General features: G+C 35.2%; 1 protein-coding gene across 1 annotated transcript; it reads left to right on the top strand.

Moving 5' to 3' along the window:
• The first annotated feature begins 599 nt into the window (after positions 1-599).
• LOC134710917 (uncharacterized) lies at positions 600-1793 on the top strand. The gene has a single exon (XM_063571333.1). It carries the CDS (start codon positions 777-779, stop codon positions 1791-1793), a length of 1017 nt encoding a protein of 338 aa, XP_063427403.1. The 5' UTR covers positions 600-776.
• Positions 1794-22436: the final 20643 nt, after the last annotated feature.

The following is a 22436-nucleotide window of genomic DNA, read 5'->3' as shown; positions in this document are numbered from 1 at the left end:
GAGAGTTGTTTCGTTGGCACTCGTACTACATCTTCCTATGTCTAATAGATATTATCTATAATATGTACAGTGACTATTTGTAAACAATGAAAGTTTTAGCACTCACAATGAATTTAGCTATTTTTCTTATTTCTAACTACAAGAAATCTAATTTTAGTGTGACTACAATGTATATAAAGGCAACAGTACCACTGTTCAAAATTCATAAATCGATTGAGAAAAAAACAAACAAATTCGGATAACAAACTTAAACTGAGGGACTAAAAACTAAAAATTCTGTACTGAAAAATTATAAACCAGGGTTTTCAATATCACAACTTAGTCAAAACATTAACTAAGTTTTATCACCGGTACAAGGACAGCATTCCTAAATATCATAATAAATCAACATGCAGACAATCTAATACGTTCCGGTATTTCACATCCAAGATTTAATATTGATATTGATTTACTCATAGAAATAAACATATTAGTTGTTGGCATGATTATAGGTATAAAAGGTACCAGATTTATAATTTAATACACCAGACACGCGTTTCGTCCACATCAGTGACCTAGTTATGTGCCCTTGAGTATGAAGGTGTGAAAATCTTGGGAGACTTAAAAGAGAGATAAAATATATTTTCCAGTGTATTATGTTGAGATGTTTTCTGATTCTTTATCAGAATAGACATTATGTGTGAAGCTGTTATAGTTTATTCGAATTTTTAGTGACCAAATAGTGACTTTTGTAAAGATTTTCGAAAGTGATTGAATCGGAGTTCACAACACACAAAATGGCTGACCAGGTAACGAAAGACAAACAACAACAACAACAATCAAACTTAGATAGTTATTTTAAAAATACACCAAAACATAGTGGTAAAAGGTTACAACCATCCAGTAGTCCCGACAACTTATCTCCATCTATGCAACAAGTTGAAAAGGTAGCAAGAACAGCCAACCTTGATTCATCTCTCAGTGGCTCTATCGTTTCTGAACATGACAGTTCTGAACAGATAATATCATCCATTGAAAATGAAACTGTATTCAAGCTATCTGATGTTGTTTGTGCTACGCTAAAAAATCAAGAGTTTTTGGACTCCATCATTCCTCTCATCACTGAAAAGGTAATTGAAATGGTCAAACCTAAAATTGCACTGATCGTTGACGAATGTATTCAGCCTCATTTACTTACTATCAAACACAATAAAGAAGCACTTATTTTGAAAGATGTTGAACTTAACAATCAAAAAGAGCAAATAAATTATTTAAACCGCAAATTAGACAAGATCGAAGCCAGAGTCGAGGAACAGGAACAGTATTCGCGAAGAACCAGTTTACGATTCCATAATGTTCCTGCACCAACTGACGACAAAGGCGATATTATCAAGCCTATAGACACAGATTCCCTTATCCTTGGTATTTGCTATAAGCAATTGAAATTGAAGTTAGACACGAGAGATATTGGCAGATCCCATCCCATAGGTGAGATTAAAGACGGGAAAATTTCCATCATTGTACGGTTCCTGTCGTATCGTCAAAGGCAGTTGGTTTTAAGCAATAAACGCAAATTGAAAGGAAACACAAACAAAACTTTCATTGCTGAAAACCTTACAAAACACAGATACAATCTTCTGCACAGACTTAACACATTGCGTGAGAAAGGCAAAATCAATTCGTTTTGGACACATGACGGGTCCATATTGATTAAACAATCTGAGAATTCTCGTCCGAAAGTGGTAATTTCTAGGCAGGACATATATAAGCTTGGTGGGGAAGTCCTTGAAGGTGATGACCAGAAAGAGGATTAGACATTCCGTTTACATCATAGTCTTATGTCCGTTGACTTGTATTTGTATAAATAACACAATTCTTAAATTGTTTTATCAATTTAATTGTATACACTAGTCTTGTATAGATAATTATACTCCTTTTTTCTGTATTGCTGTACTGGATATTTCTTTTCTCGCTACACGTGTTAATTAAGCATCACGTGTCTGTCTGTGTTTGTTTATTTATATTTCATTTATTTGCAATTTAAAACATGTGACATGAAATTATAACTCAACTCTATTACACTTGAGTGATTTAAAATAACTTAGATACACGTGAACTTGTTACGCTCCTGTAACTTTAATAATGATCGTTCTTCAAACGTTTTTATAGCTTACCTGTATTGATTAAATGAAAAGATAGATTAATCTATTTACCTTATATTTACACTTCACAAAAGAGCTTCCGTTTTTAAAAACTTCACATTTTGTTTTCTGATTTATTTGATTATTGTTTCCTCCCCCTCAAATGACATCGAAACTAAATTCATCTTAACTAAATTGATCTCTCTGATTTCATTACAACTGCAACGAACATTCCTATGATGTTCCAATTTTGCCTTTTGTACATAAATTTTTGTTTTCCCTTATTTTTTATTTGCCTGAATTTCATGAATGATCATTCGATTTATATGTGTTTATATCGTGCATCATGTTTTACAAAGCAGTCCTATTTTCTAATTGTCATTTACATGTATTCTCTTGTATTTGACAATGGGTAATGACATCGTAGCATATAGAATGACAATAGGACTGTTTTATCACAAGATAAGTCTGGGTTGTTTGAGAAAAACATTTGTATCTTTCTCAGTATATGAATTTCTTGCCGTTTTATTTACGAATATTTCAAGACTCAAACTATGTATTTTTAATTTAAACAGATCTTCTGCTAATATGATTTCATTGTACATACTGTTATTATGGTTGTTGCTAATATGTGGTGACATCGAACCGAACCCGGGTCCTGAGCGCACACCAGAAATATCTGAGAAAACATTGTCAATTTTCCATGGTAATATAAGAAGCCTTAGAAATAAACTGAATTATATTGTCGATATTATTGAAGATTACGATGTCGTATTCTTGACAGAAACCCATTTAGACTCAAATATTACAGATTCTGATTTATATATATCCGGTTTTGAAATACCAGTTCGAAAAGATAGAAATTCTCATGGGGGTGGCATTATTATGTATTATAAAAGTTATGTTCGCATAACTCGTCGACATGATTTGGAGAATTGCCAACTTGAGAGTATGTGGTTTGAGTTAAAAACTAAATTGCGATCAATATTGATAAACATCAATTATAGGTCGGAACGGCAATCTTCAGTTTATTTCTGGCAGTATTTTGATCAAATGTTGAAAAGTGCCCTTGATGAAAATAATAACATAATTTGCTTAGGTGACCTGAATAAAAACTTTATGTCAGATCTACCGTCAAATATAAGAGATATTTTTTTCATCAGTGGCCTTGTTAACGTAATTGACAAAGCTACTCATTTTGACACACGAACTGGTAGCACGTCTTTACTTGATCCTATTTTAGTCACTGATTCGATACCGGTTTTAGATATTAAAAGACACAATACCTTTTGATAGAGGTATTAGTGATCATGATGGAACATACGTCACAATTAATTGTGGTTTTAGTAAAAGACGAACTTATAATAGATCGATATGGGATTATAAAAAAGGTGATTATGACCTTATGAAACAAAAAGTAGTTGAAACAAATTGGGAATATTTGATTTCTGATGCAAGTGATGTTCATGTTGCTGCGACTAATTTCACGAACTCATTTCTTAATATAGCCTCCGAGTGCATACCTACAAGGGAAGTAACTATAAGATGTGACGATAAAGTTTGGTATGATTCGGATTTGCGGCGTGAAACGAGAAAACGCGACAGGCTTCGTAATATTTTTATTCGCTCAAATAGTACATCCGCAGAAAAGAAATTTAAACAACAAAGAAACAAAGTAAATAATTTGAAAAAGCAAGCAAAAAAATATTTTTTTACCAGTATTAATGAAAATTTAGATGAACTAAAAGTTACAAACTGTAAACAATACTGGAAAACGGTTAACATGTTAATTAAAAGTGATACACCGTCTCATGATTTACCACCCATGACGGACCCTGATCACAACTTTAAACTTGCGTATGAGGGAAGCGAAAAGTCCGACATTTTAAATAAATATTTTTGTTCAATTTCTAATTTAGATGGCGCTAGTAAAGATTTGCCGGAATTTGACGACCGATGTCTTGAATTTATTTCACAAATTGTAGTTAGTGAACAAGATGTACTTGATATTCTTTCAACGCTCGATGTTAATAAAGCTGTTGGGCCAGATATCGTTAGCAACAGAATGTTACTTGCCGTTAGAAATGAAATTTCCAAACCATTATGTCTACTTTTTAACAAATCTTTAAATGATAAAATATTTCCGGACCAATGGAAAATTGCACATGTTATTCCCTTATTCAAAAGTGGTGACAAGTCATTACCGTCTAACTACAGGCCAGTCTCCTTATTGTCATGTGTGAGTAAAGTCCTAGAAAAGATTGTTTTTAAAAATATTTTTAACCATTTACATGGAAATAAATTATTATACAAGTATCAATCCGGATTTATTCCAGGATACTCAACTTCGCATCAGTTGATAGAATTGTATAACAAAATTTTGAGTGCACTAAATGAAAAGCTTTTAACAAGCATTACATTTGCTGATATAAGCAAAGCATTTGATACTGTTTGGATTAAGGCTTTATTACATAAACTTGAAAAATATGGTATAAAAGGAGACTTGCTATGTTGGTTGAAAAGTTACTTGTCTAGACGATCTCAGAGAGTTGTCATAAAAGATTCATTATCAAACATTGGAAAACTTAACGCTGGTATGCCTCAGGGGTCAGTATTAGGACCCTTGTTGTTTTTAATATACATAAATGATATAGCTGATGGTATGTCTGGATTCGGAAGGCTTTTTGCAGATGATACTTCAATAGGTCATACTGCACCTGATGAATCCACTTTGAAAAATTCAATCAGTAGAGATCTTGATTATTTAAGTAAGTGGTCAGAAAAATGGCTGGTGAAGTTTAATCCTAATAAAACTGATATTATGATATTCAGTTTGAAAAATATTTACAGTGATATTACTTTTGATTTTGGTGGTGCTACATTGAAACCAGTTAGTGCGCATAAACACCTAGGTGTCATATTTAGTAATGATTGTAAATGGAATAAGCATGTTGATAAACTGATTGAGAAAACTACGAAGCAGCTTAATGTTTTACGCAAACTAAAATATCGACTAAAAAGGGAATATTTGGAAAAAAATTATATGATTTTTATTCGTCCGATACTTGAGTATTCATCAGAAGTTTGGGATAATTGTGGGAACACAAATTCTGATCGGATAGAAAATATTCAAATCGAGGCTGCTCGCATAGTTACTGGATTACCAAGTTATGCTAGCCGAAACGCTATTTACAGGGAGACGGGATGGGAAAAATTAATCGTAAGGCGGGAGGTTAAAAAGTTAGCCATGTTTTATAAAATTATTAACAATCAGGCTCCAGATTATTTACATGACTTGGTTCCAGAATTTGTGTCTGATATTAGTAATTACTATTTACGAAACAGACACAATATCACTATTCCAGTGAATCGTTTGTCGGTTTATCAACATTCTTATTTCCCAGCATCCATAACATTGTGGAACACTTTAGATATTATTATTAGACAGAGTCCTACATTTTCATCATTTAAAAGCAAATTGCACATGTTATACTATAAGAATAAAAAACCTCCGAGTCATTTTTGCTCTGGAGACCGCTTACTATCTGTATTACATGCAAGGTTGCGAAACCATTGTAGCACTCTTCAATCTGATTTGTTTAATGCAAACTTAGTACAAGATGCCAATTGTTTATGTGGCTTCATCAATGAAGATGCTAAACATTATTTATTATATTGTAACAATTTTTCATCAGAAAGACTATTAATGATGAATGAAATCAATGTTTTTGCTATCAATATTACAATTGAGTTATTGCTCTCTGGTGATGAGTCTTTGAGTTCTGAAGAAAATGATAGTGTTTTTCTATCTGTACAAAAGTATATAAAAAGTACCAAGCGTTTTTCTCAACTTTGACAACCTTATTCTGTAGCAGATCTTCCTAGAACATGATCAATGTATGTATGCTCTTTTGGGAACGATAATCGAATGATCTTTATGATTGACTTTAGTATTCTGAAACGTTTCAATGGATTTAAGTAAAAAACGAAATTGATACTTACAATTACGTGTAGATTTATTCCGTTTTTCTGTTAATCCGTATCTATAAACTATGAGTGTGTAATTTACATTTAAACAAATTTACACACACACATGACTAAAGTCACTTGTCATGTACACTAACATATCTAATTTACAGTTCGGTGTGTTTGCATTTATTTCTTCGGAAAATAGGCGCATTCGATTGGTTATATTAAGTGTTAAATATCCATTGATTCGATTCTAAAAATTTATATGTAATTTATTTTTTATATCTTCATGCTAAAATAATAATTGGTTAAAGTCAGATTTATGTAATGTTCATTCATGTGTATATTTATGTATATATTGGAGAAGACGTTACTAAGTTGGAAAACTTGTGTCTAATCCATTTGTCTCTTTTTGGAACAATAAAATATGTTTAAACTATCAGTGACGCTCATATCGATATACTTATAAAGCCTAAACAAGTTCAAAGTTGAAGAGCATTGAGGATCAAAAATTACAAAAAGTTGTGCTACATGCGGCTAAGATAATATATGACTATGATAAGAAAATCCTTAGTTTTTCGAAAAATTCAAAGTTTTGTAAACAGGATACGGGTTTTTCTTTTATCATATATTTTATCATCGGATAGTATGATACTTAACCCATAACGTTAGGGATTGTGATGTACTATGTTTAGATGTGATTTTTTTACTTTCTAAAGTGCAAATTTTAGCTAAATAACATTTAATCGAGTCATTCTTATTATGGAGATTTAGCTATTGTTTTAATATTCCTAAGATTGAAATAATCAAGGTTCCTTTCGCTATGTCCACTTTTAGGAACTCTGTCAATATTTTTTGGTGTTTAACTGTTTTGCTAATTTAGGAATTAAATGTCAATATTTGATCTCGGGTATAATTCACTTGTATAAGACTGGTTTAAATGCTGCATTGTTATTAACTGACTATTTCTGTATTGACACTGGTATAGATTCAAGGTTTGCTGTATTGGTACTGGTATAGATTCAAGGTTTGCTGTATTGGTACTGGTATAGATTCAAGGGTTGCTGAATTGGTACTGGTATAGATTCAAGGTTTGCTGTATTGGTACTGGTATAGATTCAAGGTTTGCTGTATTGGCACTGGTATAGATTCAAGGTTTGCTGTATTGACACTGGTATAGATTCAAGGTTTGCTGTATTGGTACTGGTATAGATTCAAGGTTTGCTGTATTGACACTGGTATAAATTCAAGGTTTGCTGTAAAGCCAGTGGTATAGATTCAAGGTTTGCTGTATTGGCACTGGTATAGATTCAAGGTTTGCTGTATTGGCACTGGTATAGATTCAAGGTTTGCTGTATTGACACTGGTATAGATTCAAGGTTTGCTGTATTGGTACTGGTATAGATTCAAGGTTTGCTGTATTGACACTGGTATAAATTCAAGGTTTGCTGTAAAGCCAGTGGTATAGATTCAAGGTTTGCTGTATTGGCACTGGTATAGATTCAAGGTTTGCTGTATTGGTACTGGTATAGATTCAAGGTTTGCTGTATTGACACTGGTATAGATTCAAGGTTTGCTGTATTGGCACTGGTATAAATTCAAGGTTTGCTGTATTGGAACTGGTATAAATTCAAGGTTTGCTGTATTGGTACTGGTATAGATTCAAGGTTTGTTGTATTGGTACTGGTATAAATTCAAGGTTTGCTGTATTGACACTGGTATAGATTCAAGGTTTGCTGTATTGGTACTGGTATAGATTCAAGGTTTGCTGTATTGACACTGGTATAGATTCAAGGTTTGCTGTATTGACACTGGTATAGATTCAAGGTTTGCTGTATTGGAACTGGTATAAATTCAAGGTTTGCTGTATTGGTACTGGTATAGATTCAAGTTTTGCTGTATTGACACTGGTATAGATTCAAGGTTTGCTGTATTGGTACTGGTATAGATTCAAGGTTTGCTGTATTGACACTGGTATAGATTCAAGGTTTGCTGTATTGGCACTGGTATAGATTCAAGGTTTGTTGTATTGGTACTGGTATAGATTCAAGGTTTGCTGTATTGACACTGGTATAGATTCAAGGTTTGCTGTATTGACACTGGTATAGATTCAAGGTTTGCTGTATTGACACTGGTATAGATTCAAGGTTTGCTGTATTGGTACTGGTATAGATTCAAGGTTTGCTGTATTGACACTGGTATAGATTCAAGGTTTGCTGTATTGACACTGGTATAGATTCAAGGTTTGCTGTATTGGTACTGGTATAGATTCAAGGTTTGCTGTATTGACACTGGTATAGATTCAAGGTTTGCTGTATTGGCACTGGTATAGATTCAAGGTTTGTTGTATTGGTACTGGTATAGATTCAAGGTTTGCTGTATTGACACTGGTATAGATTCAAGGTTTGCTGTATTGGTACTGGTATAGATTCAAGGTTTGCTGTATTGGTACTGGTATAGATTCAAGGTTTGTTGTATTGGCACTGGTATAGATTCAAGGTTTGCTGTATTGGTACTGGTATAGATTCAAGGTTTGCTGTATTGGTACTGGTATATATTCAAGGTTTGCTGTATCGGCACCGGTATATATTCAAGGTTTGCTGTATTGGCACTGGTATAGATTCAAGGTTTTGCTGTATTGGTACTGGTATAGATTCAAGGTTTGCTGTATTGGCACCGGTATAAATTCAAGGTTTGTTGTATTGGTACTGGTATAGATTCAAGGTTTGTTGTATTGGCACTGGTATAGATTCAAGGTTTGCTGTATTGGTACTGGTATAGATTCAAGGTTTGCTGTATTGGTACTGGTATATATTCAAGGTTTGCTGTATCGGCACCGGTATATATTCAAGGTTTGCTGTATTGGCACTGGTATAGATTCAAGGTTTTGCTGTATTGGTACTGGTATAGATTCAAGGTTTGCTGTATTGGCACTGGTATAGATTCAAGGTTTGCTGTATTGGCACTGGTATAGATTCAAGGTTTGCTGTATTGGTACTGGTATAGATTCAAGGTTTGCTTTATTGGTACTGGTAAGATTCAAGGTTTGCTGTATTGGTACTGGTATATATTCAAGGTTTGCTGTATTGGTACTGGTATAGATTCATGGTTTGCTGTATTGGTACTGGTATAGATTCAAGGTTTGCTGTATTGGCACTGGTATAGATTCAAGGTTTGCTGTATTGGTACTGGTATAGATTCAAGGTTTGCTGTATTGGTACTGGTATAGATTCAAGGTTTATTGTATTGGAACTGGTATAGATTCAAGGTTTGCTGTAAAGCCAGTGGTATAGATTCAAGGTTTGCTGTATTGAAACTGGTATAGATTCAAGGTTTGCTGTATTTGCACTGGTATAGATTCAAGGTTTGTTGTATTGGCACTGGTATAGATTCAAGGTTTGTTGTATTGGTACTGGTATAGATTCATGGTTTGCTGTATTGACACTGGTATAGATTCAAGTTTTGCTGTATTGACACTGGTATAGATTCAAGGTTTGCTGTATTGGCACTGGTATAGATTCAAGGTTTGCTGTATTGACACTGGTATAAATTCAAGGTTTGCTGTAAAGCCAGTGGTATAGATTCAAGGTTTGCTGTATTGGCACTGGTATAGATTCAAGGTTTGCTGTATTGACACTGGTATAGATTCAAGGTTTGCTGTATTGGCACTGGTATAAATTCAAGGTTTGCTGTATTGGAACTGGTATAAATTCAAGGTTTGCTGTATTGGTACTGGTATAGATTCAAGGTTTGTTGTATTGGTACTGGTATAGATTCAAGGTCTGCTGTATTGGCACTGGTATAAATTCAAGGTTTGCTGTATTGGTACTGGTATAGATTCATGGTTTGTTGTATTGGTACTGGTATAGATTCAAGGGTTGCTGTATTGACACTGGTATAGATTCAAGGTTTGCTGTATTGGTACTGGTATATATTCAAGGTTTGCTGTATTGGCACTGGTATAGATTCAAGGTTTGCTGTATTCGTACTGGTATAGATTCAAGGTTTGCTGTATTGGCACTGGTATAGATTCAAGGTTTGTTGTATTGGTACTGGTATAGATTCAAGGTTTGTTGTATTGGTACTGGTATAGATTCAAGGTTTGCTGTATTGGTACTGGTAAGATTCAAGGTTTGCTGTATTGGTACTGGTATAGATTCAAGGTTTGCTGTATTGGTACTGGTATAGATTCAAGGTTTGTTGTATTGGTACTGGTATAGATTCAAGGTTTGCTGTATTGGTACTGGTATAGATTCAAGGTTTGTTGTATTGGCACTGGTATAGATTCAAGGTTTGCTGTATTGGTACTGGTATAGATTCAAGGTTTGCTGTATTGGTACTGGTATATATTCAAGGTTTGCTGTATCGGCACCGGTATATATTCAAGGTTTGCTGTATTGGCACTGGTATAGATTCAAGGTTTTGCTGTATTGGTACTGGTATAGATTCAAGGTTTGCTGTATTGGCACCGGTATAAATTCAAGGTTTGTTGTATTGGTACTGGTATAGATTCAAGGTTTGTTGTATTGGCACTGGTATAGATTCAAGGTTTGCTGTATTGGTACTGGTATAGATTCAAGGTTTGCTGTATTGGTACTGGTATATATTCAAGGTTTGCTGTATCGGCACCGGTATATATTCAAGGTTTGCTGTATTGGCACTGGTATAGATTCAAGGTTTTGCTGTATTGGTACTGGTATAGATTCAAGGTTTGCTGTATTGGCACTGGTATAGATTCAAGGTTTGCTGTATTGGCACTGGTATAGATTCAAGGTTTGCTGTATTGGTACTGGTATAGATTCAAGGTTTGCTTTATTGGTACTGGTATAGATTCAAGGTTTGCTGTATTGGCACTGGTATAGATTCAAGGTTTGCTGTATTGGTACTGGTATAGATTCAAGGTTTGCTGTATTGGTACTGGTATAGATTCAAGGTTTATTGTATTGGAACTGGTATAGATTCAAGGTTTGCTGTAAAGCCAGTGGTATAAATTCAAGGTTTGCTGTATTGAAACTGGTATAGATTCAAGGTTTGCTGTATTTGCACTGGTATAGATTCAAGGTTTTGCTGTATTGGCACTGGTATAGATTCATGGTTTGCTGTATTGACACTGGTATAGATTCAAGTTTTGCTGTATTGACACTGGTATAGATTCAAGGTTTGCTGTATTGGTACTGGTATAGATTCAAGGTTTGCTGTATTGGTACTGGTATATATTCAAGGTTTGCTGTATTGGTACTGGTATAAATTCAAGGTTTGCTGTATTGGTACTGGTATAGATTCAAGGTTTGCTGTATTGGTACTGGTATAAATTCAAGGTTTTGCTGTATTGGTACTGGTATAGATTCATGGTTTGCTGTATTGACACTGGTATAGATTCAAGTTTTGCTGTATTGGCACTGGTATAAATTCAAGGTTTGTTGTATTGGTACTGGTATAGATTCAAGGTTTGTTGTATTGGTACTGGTATAGATTCAAGGTTTGTTGTATTGGTACTGGTATAGATTCAAGGTTTGCTGTATTGGTACTGGTAAGATTCAAGGTTTGCTGTATTGACACTGGTATAAATTCAAGGTTTGCTGTATTGACACTGGTATAGATTCAAAGTTTTGCTGTATTGGTACTGGTATAGATTCATGGTTTGCTGTATTGACACTGGTATAGATTCAAGGTTTGCTGTATTGACACTGGTATAGATTCAAGGTTTGCTGTATTGACACTGGTATAGATTCAAGGTTTGCTGTATTGACACTGGTATAGATTCAAGGTTTTGCTGTATTGGTACTGGTATAGATTCATGGTTTGTTGTATTGGTACTGGTATAGATTCAAGGTTTGCTGTATTGGTACTGGTAAGATTCAAGGTTTGCTGTATTGACACTGGTATATATTCAAGGTTTGCTGTATTGACACTGGTATAGATTCAAGGTTTGCTGTATTGGTACTGGTATAGATTCAAGGTTTGCTGTATTGGTACTGGTATAGATTCAAGGTTTGCTGTATTAGTACTGGTATAGATTCAAGGTTTGTTGTATTGGCACTGGTATAGATTCAATGTTTGCTGTATAGGTACTGGTATAGATTCAAGTTTTGCTGTATTGGCACTGGTATAAATTCAAGGTTTGCTGAATTGGCTCTGGAATAGATTCAGGGTTTGCTGTATTAGTACTGGTATAGATTCAAGGTTTGCTGAATTGGGACTGGTATAGATTCAAGGTTTGCTGTATTAGTACTGGTATAAATTCAAGGTTTGCTGTATTGGTACTGGTATAGATTCAAGGTTTGCTGTAAAGCCAGTGGTATAGATTCAAGGTTTGCTGTATTGGCATTGGTATAAATTTAAGGTTTGCTGTATTGGTAATGGTATAGATTCAAGGTTTGCTGTATTGGTGCTGGTATAGATTCAAGGTTTGCTGTATTTGCACTGGTATAGATTCAAGGTCTGCTGTATTAGTACTGGTATAAATTGAAGGTTTGCTGTATTGGAACTGGTATAGATTCAAGGTTTGCTGTAAAGCCAGTGGTATAGATTCAAGGTTTGCTGTATTGGCATTGGTATAAATTTAAGGTTTGCTGTATTGGTACTCGTATAGATTCAAGGTTTGTTGTATTGGTACTGGTATGAATTCAAGGTTTGCTGTATTGGTACTGGTATAGATTCAAGGGTTGCTGTATTAACACTGGTATAAATTCAAGGTTTGTTGTATTGGTACTGGTATAAATTTAAGGTTTGCTGTATTTGCACTGGTATAGATTCAAGGTCTGCTGTATTGGCACTGGTATAAATTCAAGGTTTGCTGTATTGGTACTGGTATAGATTCAAGGTTTGCTGTATTGGTACTGGTATAGATTCAAGGTTTGCTGTATTGGTACTGGTATAGATTCAAGGTTTGCTTTATTAGTACTGGTATAAATTTAAGGTTTGCTGTAAAGCCAGTGGTATAGATTCAAGGTTTGCTGTATTGGAACTGGTATAGATTCAAGGTTTGCTGTATTGGTACTGGTATAGATTCAAGGTTTGTTGTATTGGTACTGGTATAGATTCAAGGTTTGTTGTATTGGTACTGGTATAGATTCAAGGTTTGTTGTATTAGTACCGGTATAGATTCAAGGTTTGCTGTATTGGAACTGGTATAAATTCAAGGTTTGCTGTATTGGTACTGGTATAGATTCAAGGTTTGTTGTATTGGTACTGGTATAGATTCAAGGTTTGCTGTATTGGCACTGGTATAGATTCAAGGTTTGCTGTATTGACACTGGTATAGATTCAAGGTTTGTTGTATTGGTACTGGTATAGATTCAAGGTTTGCTGTATTGGTACTGGTATATATTCAAGGTTTGCTGTATCGGCACCGGTATATATTCAAGGTTTGCTGTATTGGCACTGGTATAGATTCAAGGTTTTGCTGTATTGGTACTGGTATAGATTCAAGGTTTGCTGTATTGGCACTGGTATAGATTCAAGGTTTGCTGTATTGGCACTGGTATAGATTCAAGGTTTGCTGTATTGGTACTGGTATAGATTCAAGGTTTGCTTTATTGGTACTGGTATAGATTCAAGGTTTGCTGTATTGGCACTGGTATAGATTCAAGGTTTGCTGTATTGGTACTGGTATAGATTCAAGGTTTGCTGTATTGGTACTGGTATAGATTCAAGGTTTATTGTATTGGAACTGGTATAGATTCAAGGTTTGCTGTAAAGCCAGTGGTATAGATTCAAGGTTTGCTGTATTGAAACTGGTATAGATTCAAGGTTTGCTGTATTTGCACTGGTATAGATTCAAGGTTTTGCTGTATTGGCACTGGTATAGATTCATGGTTTGCTGTATTGACACTGGTATAGATTCAAGTTTTGCTGTATTGACACTGGTATAGATTCAAGGTTTGCTGTATTGGTACTGGTATAGATTCAAGGTTTGCTGTATTGGTACTGGTATATATTCAAGGTTTGCTGTATTGGTACTGGTATAAATTCAAGGTTTGCTGTATTGGTACTGGTATAGATTCAAGGTTTGCTGTATTGGTACTGGTATAAATTCAAGGTTTTGCTGTATTGGTACTGGTATAGATTCATGGTTTGCTGTATTGACACTGGTATAGATTCAAGTTTTGCTGTATTGGCACTGGTATAAATTCAAGGTTTGTTGTATTGGTACTGGTATAGATTCAAGGTTTGTTGTATTGGTACTGGTATAGATTCAAGGTTTGTTGTATTGGTACTGGTATAGATTCAAGGTTTGCTGTATTGGTACTGGTAAGATTCAAGGTTTGCTGTATTGACACTGGTATATATTCAGGTTTGCTGTATTGACACTGGTATAGATTCAAGGTTTGCTGTATTGACACTGGTATAGATTCAAGGTTTGCTGTATTGACACTGGTATAGATTCAAGGTTTTGCTGTATTGGTACTGGTATAGATTCATGGTTTGTTGTATTGGTACTGGTATAGATTCAAGGTTTGCTGTATTGGTACTGGTAAGATTCAAGGTTTGCTGTATTGACACTGGTATATATTCAAGGTTTGCTGTATTGACACTGGTATAGATTCAAGGTTTGCTGTATTGGTACTGGTATATATTCAAGGTTTGCTGTATTGGTACTGGTATAGATTCAAGGTTTTGCTGTATTGGTACTGGTATAGATTCATGGTTTGCTGTATTGACACTGGTATAGATTCAAGTTTTGCTGTATTGACACTGGTATAGATTCAAGGTTTGCTGTATTGGTACTGGTATATATTCAAGGTTTGCTGTATTGGTACTGGTATAAATTCAAGGTTTGCTGTATTTGCACTGGTATATATTCAATGTTTGCTGTATTGGTACTGGTATATATTCAAGGTTTGCTGTATTGGTACTGGTATATATTCAAGGTTTGCTTTATTGGTACTGGTAAGATTCAAGGTTTGCTGTATTGACACTGGTATAGATTCAAGGTTTGCTGTATTGACACTGGTATATATTCAAAGTTTGCTGAATTGGCACTGGTATACATTCAAGGTTTGCTGTATTGGTACTGGTAAAGATTCAAGGTTTGCTGTATTGGTACTGGTATAGATTCAAGGTTTGCTGTATTTGCACTGGTATAGATTCAAGGTTTGCTGTATTGGTACTGGTATAGATTCAAGGTTTTGCTGTATTGGTATTGGTATAAATTCAAGGTTTGCTGTATTGGCACTGGTATAGATTCAAGGTTTGCTGTATTAGTACTGGTATAGATTCAAGGTTTGTTGTATTGGCACTGGTATAGATTCAATGTTTGCTGTATAGGTACTGGTATAGATTCAAGTTTTGCTGTATTGGCACTGGTATAAATTCAAGGTTTGCTGAATTGGCTCTGGAATAGATTCAGGGTTTGCTGTATTAGTACTGGTATAGATTCAAGGTTTGCTGAATTGGGACTGGTATAGATTCAAGGTTTGCTGTATTAGTACTGGTATAAATTCAAGGTTTGCTGTATTGGTACTGGTATAGATTCAAGGTTTGCTGTAAAGCCAGTGGTATAGATTCAAGGTTTGCTGTATTGGCATTGGTATAAATTTAAGGTTTGCTGTATTGGTAATGGTATAGATTCAAGGTTTGCTGTATTGACACTGGTATAGATTCAAGGTTTGCTGTATTGGTACTGGTATAGATTCAAGGTTTGCTGTATTGGTACTGGTATAGATTCAAGGTTTGCTGTATTGACACTGGTATAGATTCAAGGTTTGTTGTATTGGTACTGGTATAGATTCAAGGTTTGCTGTATTGGTACTGGTAAGATTCAAGGTTTGCTGTATTGGCACTGGTATAAATTCAAGGTTTGCTGAATTGGCTCTGGTATAGATTCAAGGTTTGCTGTATTAGTACTGGTATAGATTCAAGGTTTGCTGAATTGGGACTGGTATAGATTCAAGGTTTGCTGTATTAGTACTGGTATAAATTCAAGGTTTGCTGTATTGGAACTGGTATAGATTCAATGTTTGCTGTAAAGCCAGTGGTATAGATTCAAGGTTTGCTGTATTGGCATTGGTATAAATTTAAGGTTTGCTGTATTGGTACTGGTATAGATTCAAGGTTTGCTGTATTGGTGCTGGTATAGATTCAAGGTTTGCTGTATTTGCACTGGTATAGATTCAAGGTTTGCTGTATTAGTACTGGTATAAATTGAAGGTTTGCTGTATTGGAACTGGTATAGATTCAAGGTTTGCTGTAAAGCCAGTGGTATAGATTCAAGGTTTGCTGTATTGGCATTGGTATAAATTTAAGGTTTGCTGTATTGGTACTCGTATAGATTCAAGGTTTGTTGTATTGGTACTGGTATGAATTCAAGGTTTGCTGTATTGGTACTGGTATAGATTCAAGGGTTGCTGTATTGACACTGGTATAAATTCAAGGTTTGTTGTATTGGTACTGGTATAAATTTAAGGTTTGCTGTATTTGCACTGTTATAGATTCAAGGTCTGCTGTATTGGCACTGGTATAAATTCAAGGTTTGCTGTATTGGTACTGGTATAGATTCAAGGTTTGCTGTATTGGTACTGGTATAGATTCAAGGTTTGCTGTATTGGTACTGGTATAGATTCAAGGTTTGCTTTATTAGTACTGGTATAAATTTAAGGTTTGCTGTAAAGCCAGTGGTATAGATTCAAGGTTTGCTGTATTGGAACTGGTATAGATTCAAGGTTTGCTGTATTGGTACTGGTATAGATTCAAGGTTTGTTGTATTGGTACTGGTATAGATTCAAGGTTTGTTGTATTGGTACTGGTATAGATTCAAGGTTTGTTGTATTAGTACCGGTATAGATTCAAGGTTTGCTGTATTGGAACTGGTTTAAATTCAAGGTTTGCTGTATTGGTACTGGTATAGATTCAAGGTTTGTTGTATTGGTACTGGTATAGATTCAAGGTTTGCTGTATTGGCACTGGTATAGATTCAAGGTTTGCTGTATTGACACTGGTATAGATTCAAGGTTTGTTGTATTGGTACTGGTATAGATTCAAGGTTTGCTGTATTGGTACTGGTATAAATTCAAGGTTTGCTGTATTGGCACTGGTATAAATTTAAGGTTTGCTGTAAAGCCAGTGGTATAGATTCAAGGTTTGCTGTATTGGAACTGGTATAGATTCAAGGTTTGCTGTATTGACACTGGTATAGATTTAAGGTTTGCTGTAAAGCCAGTGGTATAGATTCAAGGTTTGCTGTATTGGAACTGGTATAGATTCAAGGTTTGCTGTATTGACACTGGTATAAATTTAAGGTTTGCTGTAAAGCTAGTGGTATAGATTCAAGGTTTGCTGTATTGGAACTGGTATAGATTCAAGGTTTGCTGTATTGACACTGGTATAGATTCAAGGTTTGCTGTATTGGTACTGGTATAGATTCAAGGTTTGCTGTATTGGTACTGGTATAGATTCAAGGTTTGCTGTATTGACACTGGTATAGATTCAAGGTTTGTTGTATTGGTACTGGTATAGATTCAAGGTTTGCTGTATTGACACTGGTATAGATTCAAGGTTTGCTGTATTGGTACTGGTAAGATTCAAGGTTTGCTGTATTAGTACTGGTATAAATTCAAGGTTTGCTGTATTGGTACTGGTAAGATTCAAGGTTTGCTGTATTGGCACTGGTATAAATTCAAGGTTTGCTGAATTGGCTCTGGTATAGATTCAAGGTTTGCTGGATTAGTACTGGTATAGATTCAAGGTTTGCTGAATTGGGACTGGTATAGATTCAAGGTTTGCTGTATTAGTACTGGTATAAATTCAAGGTTTGCTGTATTGGAACTGGTATAGATTCAATGTTTGCTGTAAAGCCAGTGGTATAGATTCAAGGTTTGCTGTATTGGCATTGGTATAAATTTAAGGTTTGCTGTATTGGTACTGGTATAGATTCAAGGTTTGCTGTATTGGTGCTGGTATAGATTCAAGGTTTGCTGTATTTGCACTGGTATAGATTCAAGGTTTGCTGTATTAGTACTGGTATAAATTGAAGGTTTGCTGTATTGGAACTGGTATAGATTCAAGGTTTGCTGTAAAGCCAGTGGTATAGATTCAAGGTTTGCTGTATTGGCATTGGTATAAATTTAAGGTTTGCTGTATTGGTACTCGTATAGATTCAAGGTTTGTTGTATTGGTACTGGTATGAATTCAAGGTTTGCTGTATTGGTACTGGTATATATTCAAGGGTTGCTGTATTGACACTGGTATAAATTCAAGGTTTGTTGTATTGGTACTGGTATAAATTTAAGGTTTGCTGTATTTGCACTGGTATAGATTCAAGGTCTGCTGTATTGGCACTGGTATAAATTCAAGGTTTGCTGTATTGGTACTGGTATAGATTCAAGGTTTGCTGTATTGGTACTGGTATAGATTCAAGGTTTGCTGTATTGGTACTGGTATAGATTCAAGGTTTGCTTTATTAGTACTGGTATAAATTTAAGGTTTGCTGTAAAGCCAGTGGTATAGATTCAAGGTTTGCTGTATTGGAACTGGTATAGATTCAAGGTTTGCTGTATTGGTACTGGTATAGATTCAAGGTTTGTTGTATTGGTACTGGTATAGATTCAAGGTTTGTTGTATTGGTACTGGTATAGATTCAAGGTTTGTTGTATTAGTACCGGTATAGATTCAAGGTTTTCTGTATTGGAACTGGTATAGATTCAAGGTTTGTTGTATTGGTACTGGCATAGATTCAAGGTTTGCTGTATTGGCACTGGTATAGATTCAAGGTTTGCTGTATTGGTACTGGTATAGATTCAAGGTTTGCTGTATTGGTACTAGTATAAATTCAAGGTTTGCTGAATTGGCTCTGGTATAGATTCAAGGTTTGCTGTATTAGTACTGGTATAGATTCAAGGTTTGCTGTATTGGTACTGGTATAGATTCAAGGTTTGCTGTATTGGTACTGGTATAGATTCAAGGTTTGCTGTATTGACACTGGTATAGATTCAAGGTTTGCTGTATTGGTACTGGTAAGATTCAAGGTTTGCTGTATTGGCACTGGTAAGATTCAAGGTTTGCTGTATTGGCACTGGTATAAATTCAAGGTTTGCTGAATTGGCTCTGGTATAGATTCAAGGTTTGCTGTATTAGTACTGGTATAGATTCAAGGTTTGCTGAATTGGGACTGGTATAGATTTAAGGTTTGCTGTATTAGTACTGGTATAAATTCAAGGTTTGCTGTATTGGAACTGGTATAGATTCAAGGTTTGCTGTAAAGCCAGTGGTATAGATTCAAGGTTTGCTGTATTTGCATTGGTATAAATTCAAGGTTTGCTGTATTGGTACTGGTATAGATTCAAGGTTTGCTGTATTGGTGCTGGTATAGATTCAAGGTTTGTTGTATTGGTACTGGTATAGATTCAAGGTTTGTTGTATTGGTACTGGTATAGATTCAAGGTTTGCTGTATTGGTACTGGTATAGATTCAAGGTTTGTTGTATTGGTACTGGTATAGATTCAAGGTTTGCTGTATTGGTACTGGTAAGATTCAAGGTTTGCTGTATTGGCACTGGTATAAATTCAAGGTTTGCTGAATTGGCTCTGGTATAGATTCAAGGTTTGCTGTATAAGTACTGGTATAGATTCAAGGTTTGCTGTATTGGTACTGGTATAAATTCAAGGTTTGCTGTATTGGTACTGGTATAGATTCAAGGTCTGCTGTATTGACACTGGTATAGATTCAAGGTTTGTTGTATTGGTACTGGTATAGATTCAAGGTTTGCTGTATTGGCACTGGTATAAATTCAAGGTTTGCTGAATTGGCTCTGGTATAGATTCAAGGTTTGCTGTATTAGTACTGGTATAGATTCAAGGTTTGCTGAATTGGGACTGGTATAGATTCAAGGTTTGCTGTATTAGTACTGGTATAAATTCAAGGTTTGCTGTATTGGAACTGGTATAGATTCAAGGTTTGCTGTAAAGCCAGTGGTATAGATTCAAGGTTTGCTGTATTGGCATTGGTATAAATTTAAGGTTTGCTGTATTGGTACTGGTATAGATTCAAGGTTTGCTGTATTGGTGCTGGTATAGATTCAAGGTTTGCTGTATTTGCACTGGTATAGATTCAAGGTTTGCTGTATTAGTACTGGTATAAATTGAAGGTTTGCTGTATTGGAACTGGTATAGATTCAAGGTTTGCTGTAAAGCCAGTGGTATAGATTCAAGGTTTGCTGTATTGGCATTGGTATAAATTTAAGGTTTGCTGTATTGGTACTCGTATAGATTCAAGGTTTGTTGTATTGGTACTGGTATGAATTCAAGGTTTGCTGTATTGGTACTGGTATATATTCAAGGGTTGCTGTATTGACACTGGTATAAATTCAAGGTTTGTTGTATTGGTACTGGTATAAATTTAAGGTTTGCTGTATTTGCACTGGTATAGATTCCAGGTCTGCTGTATTGGCATTGGTATAAATTCAAGGTTTGCTGTATTGGTACTGGTATAGATTCAAGGTTTGCTGTATTGGTACTGGTATAGATTCAAGGTTTGCTGTATTGGTACTGGTATAGATTCAAGGTTTGCTTTATTGGCACTGGTATAAATTCAAGGTTTGCTGTATTGGTACTGGTATAGATTCAAGGTTTGCTGTATTGGTACTGGTATAGATTCAAGGTTTGTTGTATTGGTACTGGTATAGATTCAAGGTTTGTTGTATTGGTACTGGTATAGATTCAAGGTTTGTTGTATTAGTACCGGTATAGATTCAAGGTTTGCTGTATTGGAACTGGTATAGATTCAAGGTTTGTTGTATTGGTACTGGTATAGATTCAAGGTTTGCTGTATTGGCACTGGTATAGATTCAAGGTTTGCTGTATTGGTACTGGTATATATTCAAGGTTTGCTGTATTGGTACTAGTATAAATTCAAGGTTTGCTGAATTGGCTCTGGTATAGATTCAAGGTTTGCTGTATTAGTACTGGTATAGATTCAAGGTTTGCTGTATTGGTACTGGTATAGATTCAAGGTTTGCTGTATTGGTACTGGTATAGATTCAAGGTTTGCTGTATTGACACTGGTATAGATTCAAGGTTTGTTGTATTGGTACTGGTATAGATTCAAGGTTTGCTGTATTGGTACTGGTAAGATTCAAGGTTTGCTGTATTGGCACTGGTAAGATTCAAGGTTTGCTGTATTGGCACTGGTATAAATTCAAGGTTTGCTGAATTGGCTCTGGTATAGATTCAAGGTTTGCTGTATTAGTACTGGTATAGATTCAAGGTTTGCTGAATTGGGACTGGTATAGATTCAAGGTTTGCTGTATTAGTACTGGTATAAATTCAAGGTTTGCTGTATTGGAACTGGTATAGATTCAAGGTTTGCTGTAAAGCCAGTGGTATAGATTCAAGGTTTGCTGTATTTGCATTGGTATAAATTCAAGGTTTGCTGTATTGGTACTGGTATAGATTCAAGGTTTGCTGTATTGGTGCTGGTATAGATTCAAGGTTTGTTGTATTGGTACTGGTATAGATTCAAGGTTTGTTGTATTGGTACTGGTATAGATTCAAGGTTTGCTGTATTGGTACTGGTATAGATTCAAGGTTTGTTGTATTGGTACTGGTATAGATTCAAGGTTTGCTGTATTGGTACTGGTAAGATTCAAGGTTTGCTGTATTGGCACTGGTATAAATTGAAGGTTTGCTGAATTGGCTCTGGTATAGATTCAAGGTTTGCTGTATTAGTACTGGTATAGATTCAAGGTTTGCTGTATTGGTACTGGTATAAATTCAAGGTTTGCTGTATTGACACTGATATAGATTCAAGGTTTGCTGAATTGGTACTGGTATAGATTCAAGGTTTGCTGTATTAGTACTGGTATAAATTCAAGGTTTGCTGTATTGGAACTGGTATAGATTCAAGGTTTGCTGTAAAGCCAGTGGTATAGATTCAAGGTTTGCTGTATTTGCATTGGTATAAATTCAAGGTTTGCTGTATTGGTACGTGTATAGATTCAAGGTTTGCTGTATTGGTGCTGGTATAGATTCAAGGTCTGCTGTATTTGCACTGGTATAGATTCAAGGTTTGTTGTATTGGTACTGGTATAGATTCAAGGTTTGTTGTATTGGTACTGGTATAAATTCAAGGTTTGCTGTATTTATTCAAGGTTTGCTGTATTGGCAATGGTATAAATTCAAGGTTTGCTGTATTTGCACTGGTATAAATTCAAGGTTTGCTGTATTTGCACTGGTATAAATTCAAGGTTTGCTGTATTGACACTGGTATAGATTCAAGGTTTGCTGTATTGGTACTGGTATAGATTCATGGTTTGCTGTATTGGTACTGGTATAGATTCAAGGTTTGCTGTATTGACACTGGTATAGATTCAAGGTTTGCTGTATTGGCACTGGTATAGATTCATGGTTTGCT

The sequence above is a fragment of the Mytilus trossulus genome, chromosome 3 (genome assembly GCF_036588685.1).
Source record: "Mytilus trossulus isolate FHL-02 chromosome 3, PNRI_Mtr1.1.1.hap1, whole genome shotgun sequence".
NCBI classification, from domain to species: Eukaryota; Metazoa; Mollusca; class Bivalvia; order Mytilida; family Mytilidae; genus Mytilus; species Mytilus trossulus.
The sequence above is the reverse complement of the archived record's forward strand: the minus strand, read 5'-3'. Positions and strand labels throughout refer to the sequence as shown.

Excerpts from the sequence above, each read along its gene's own strand:
- LOC134710917 (XM_063571333.1), top strand. The coding sequence starts at position 777 with ATGGCTGACCAGGTAACGAAAGACAAACAACAACAACAACAATCAAAC.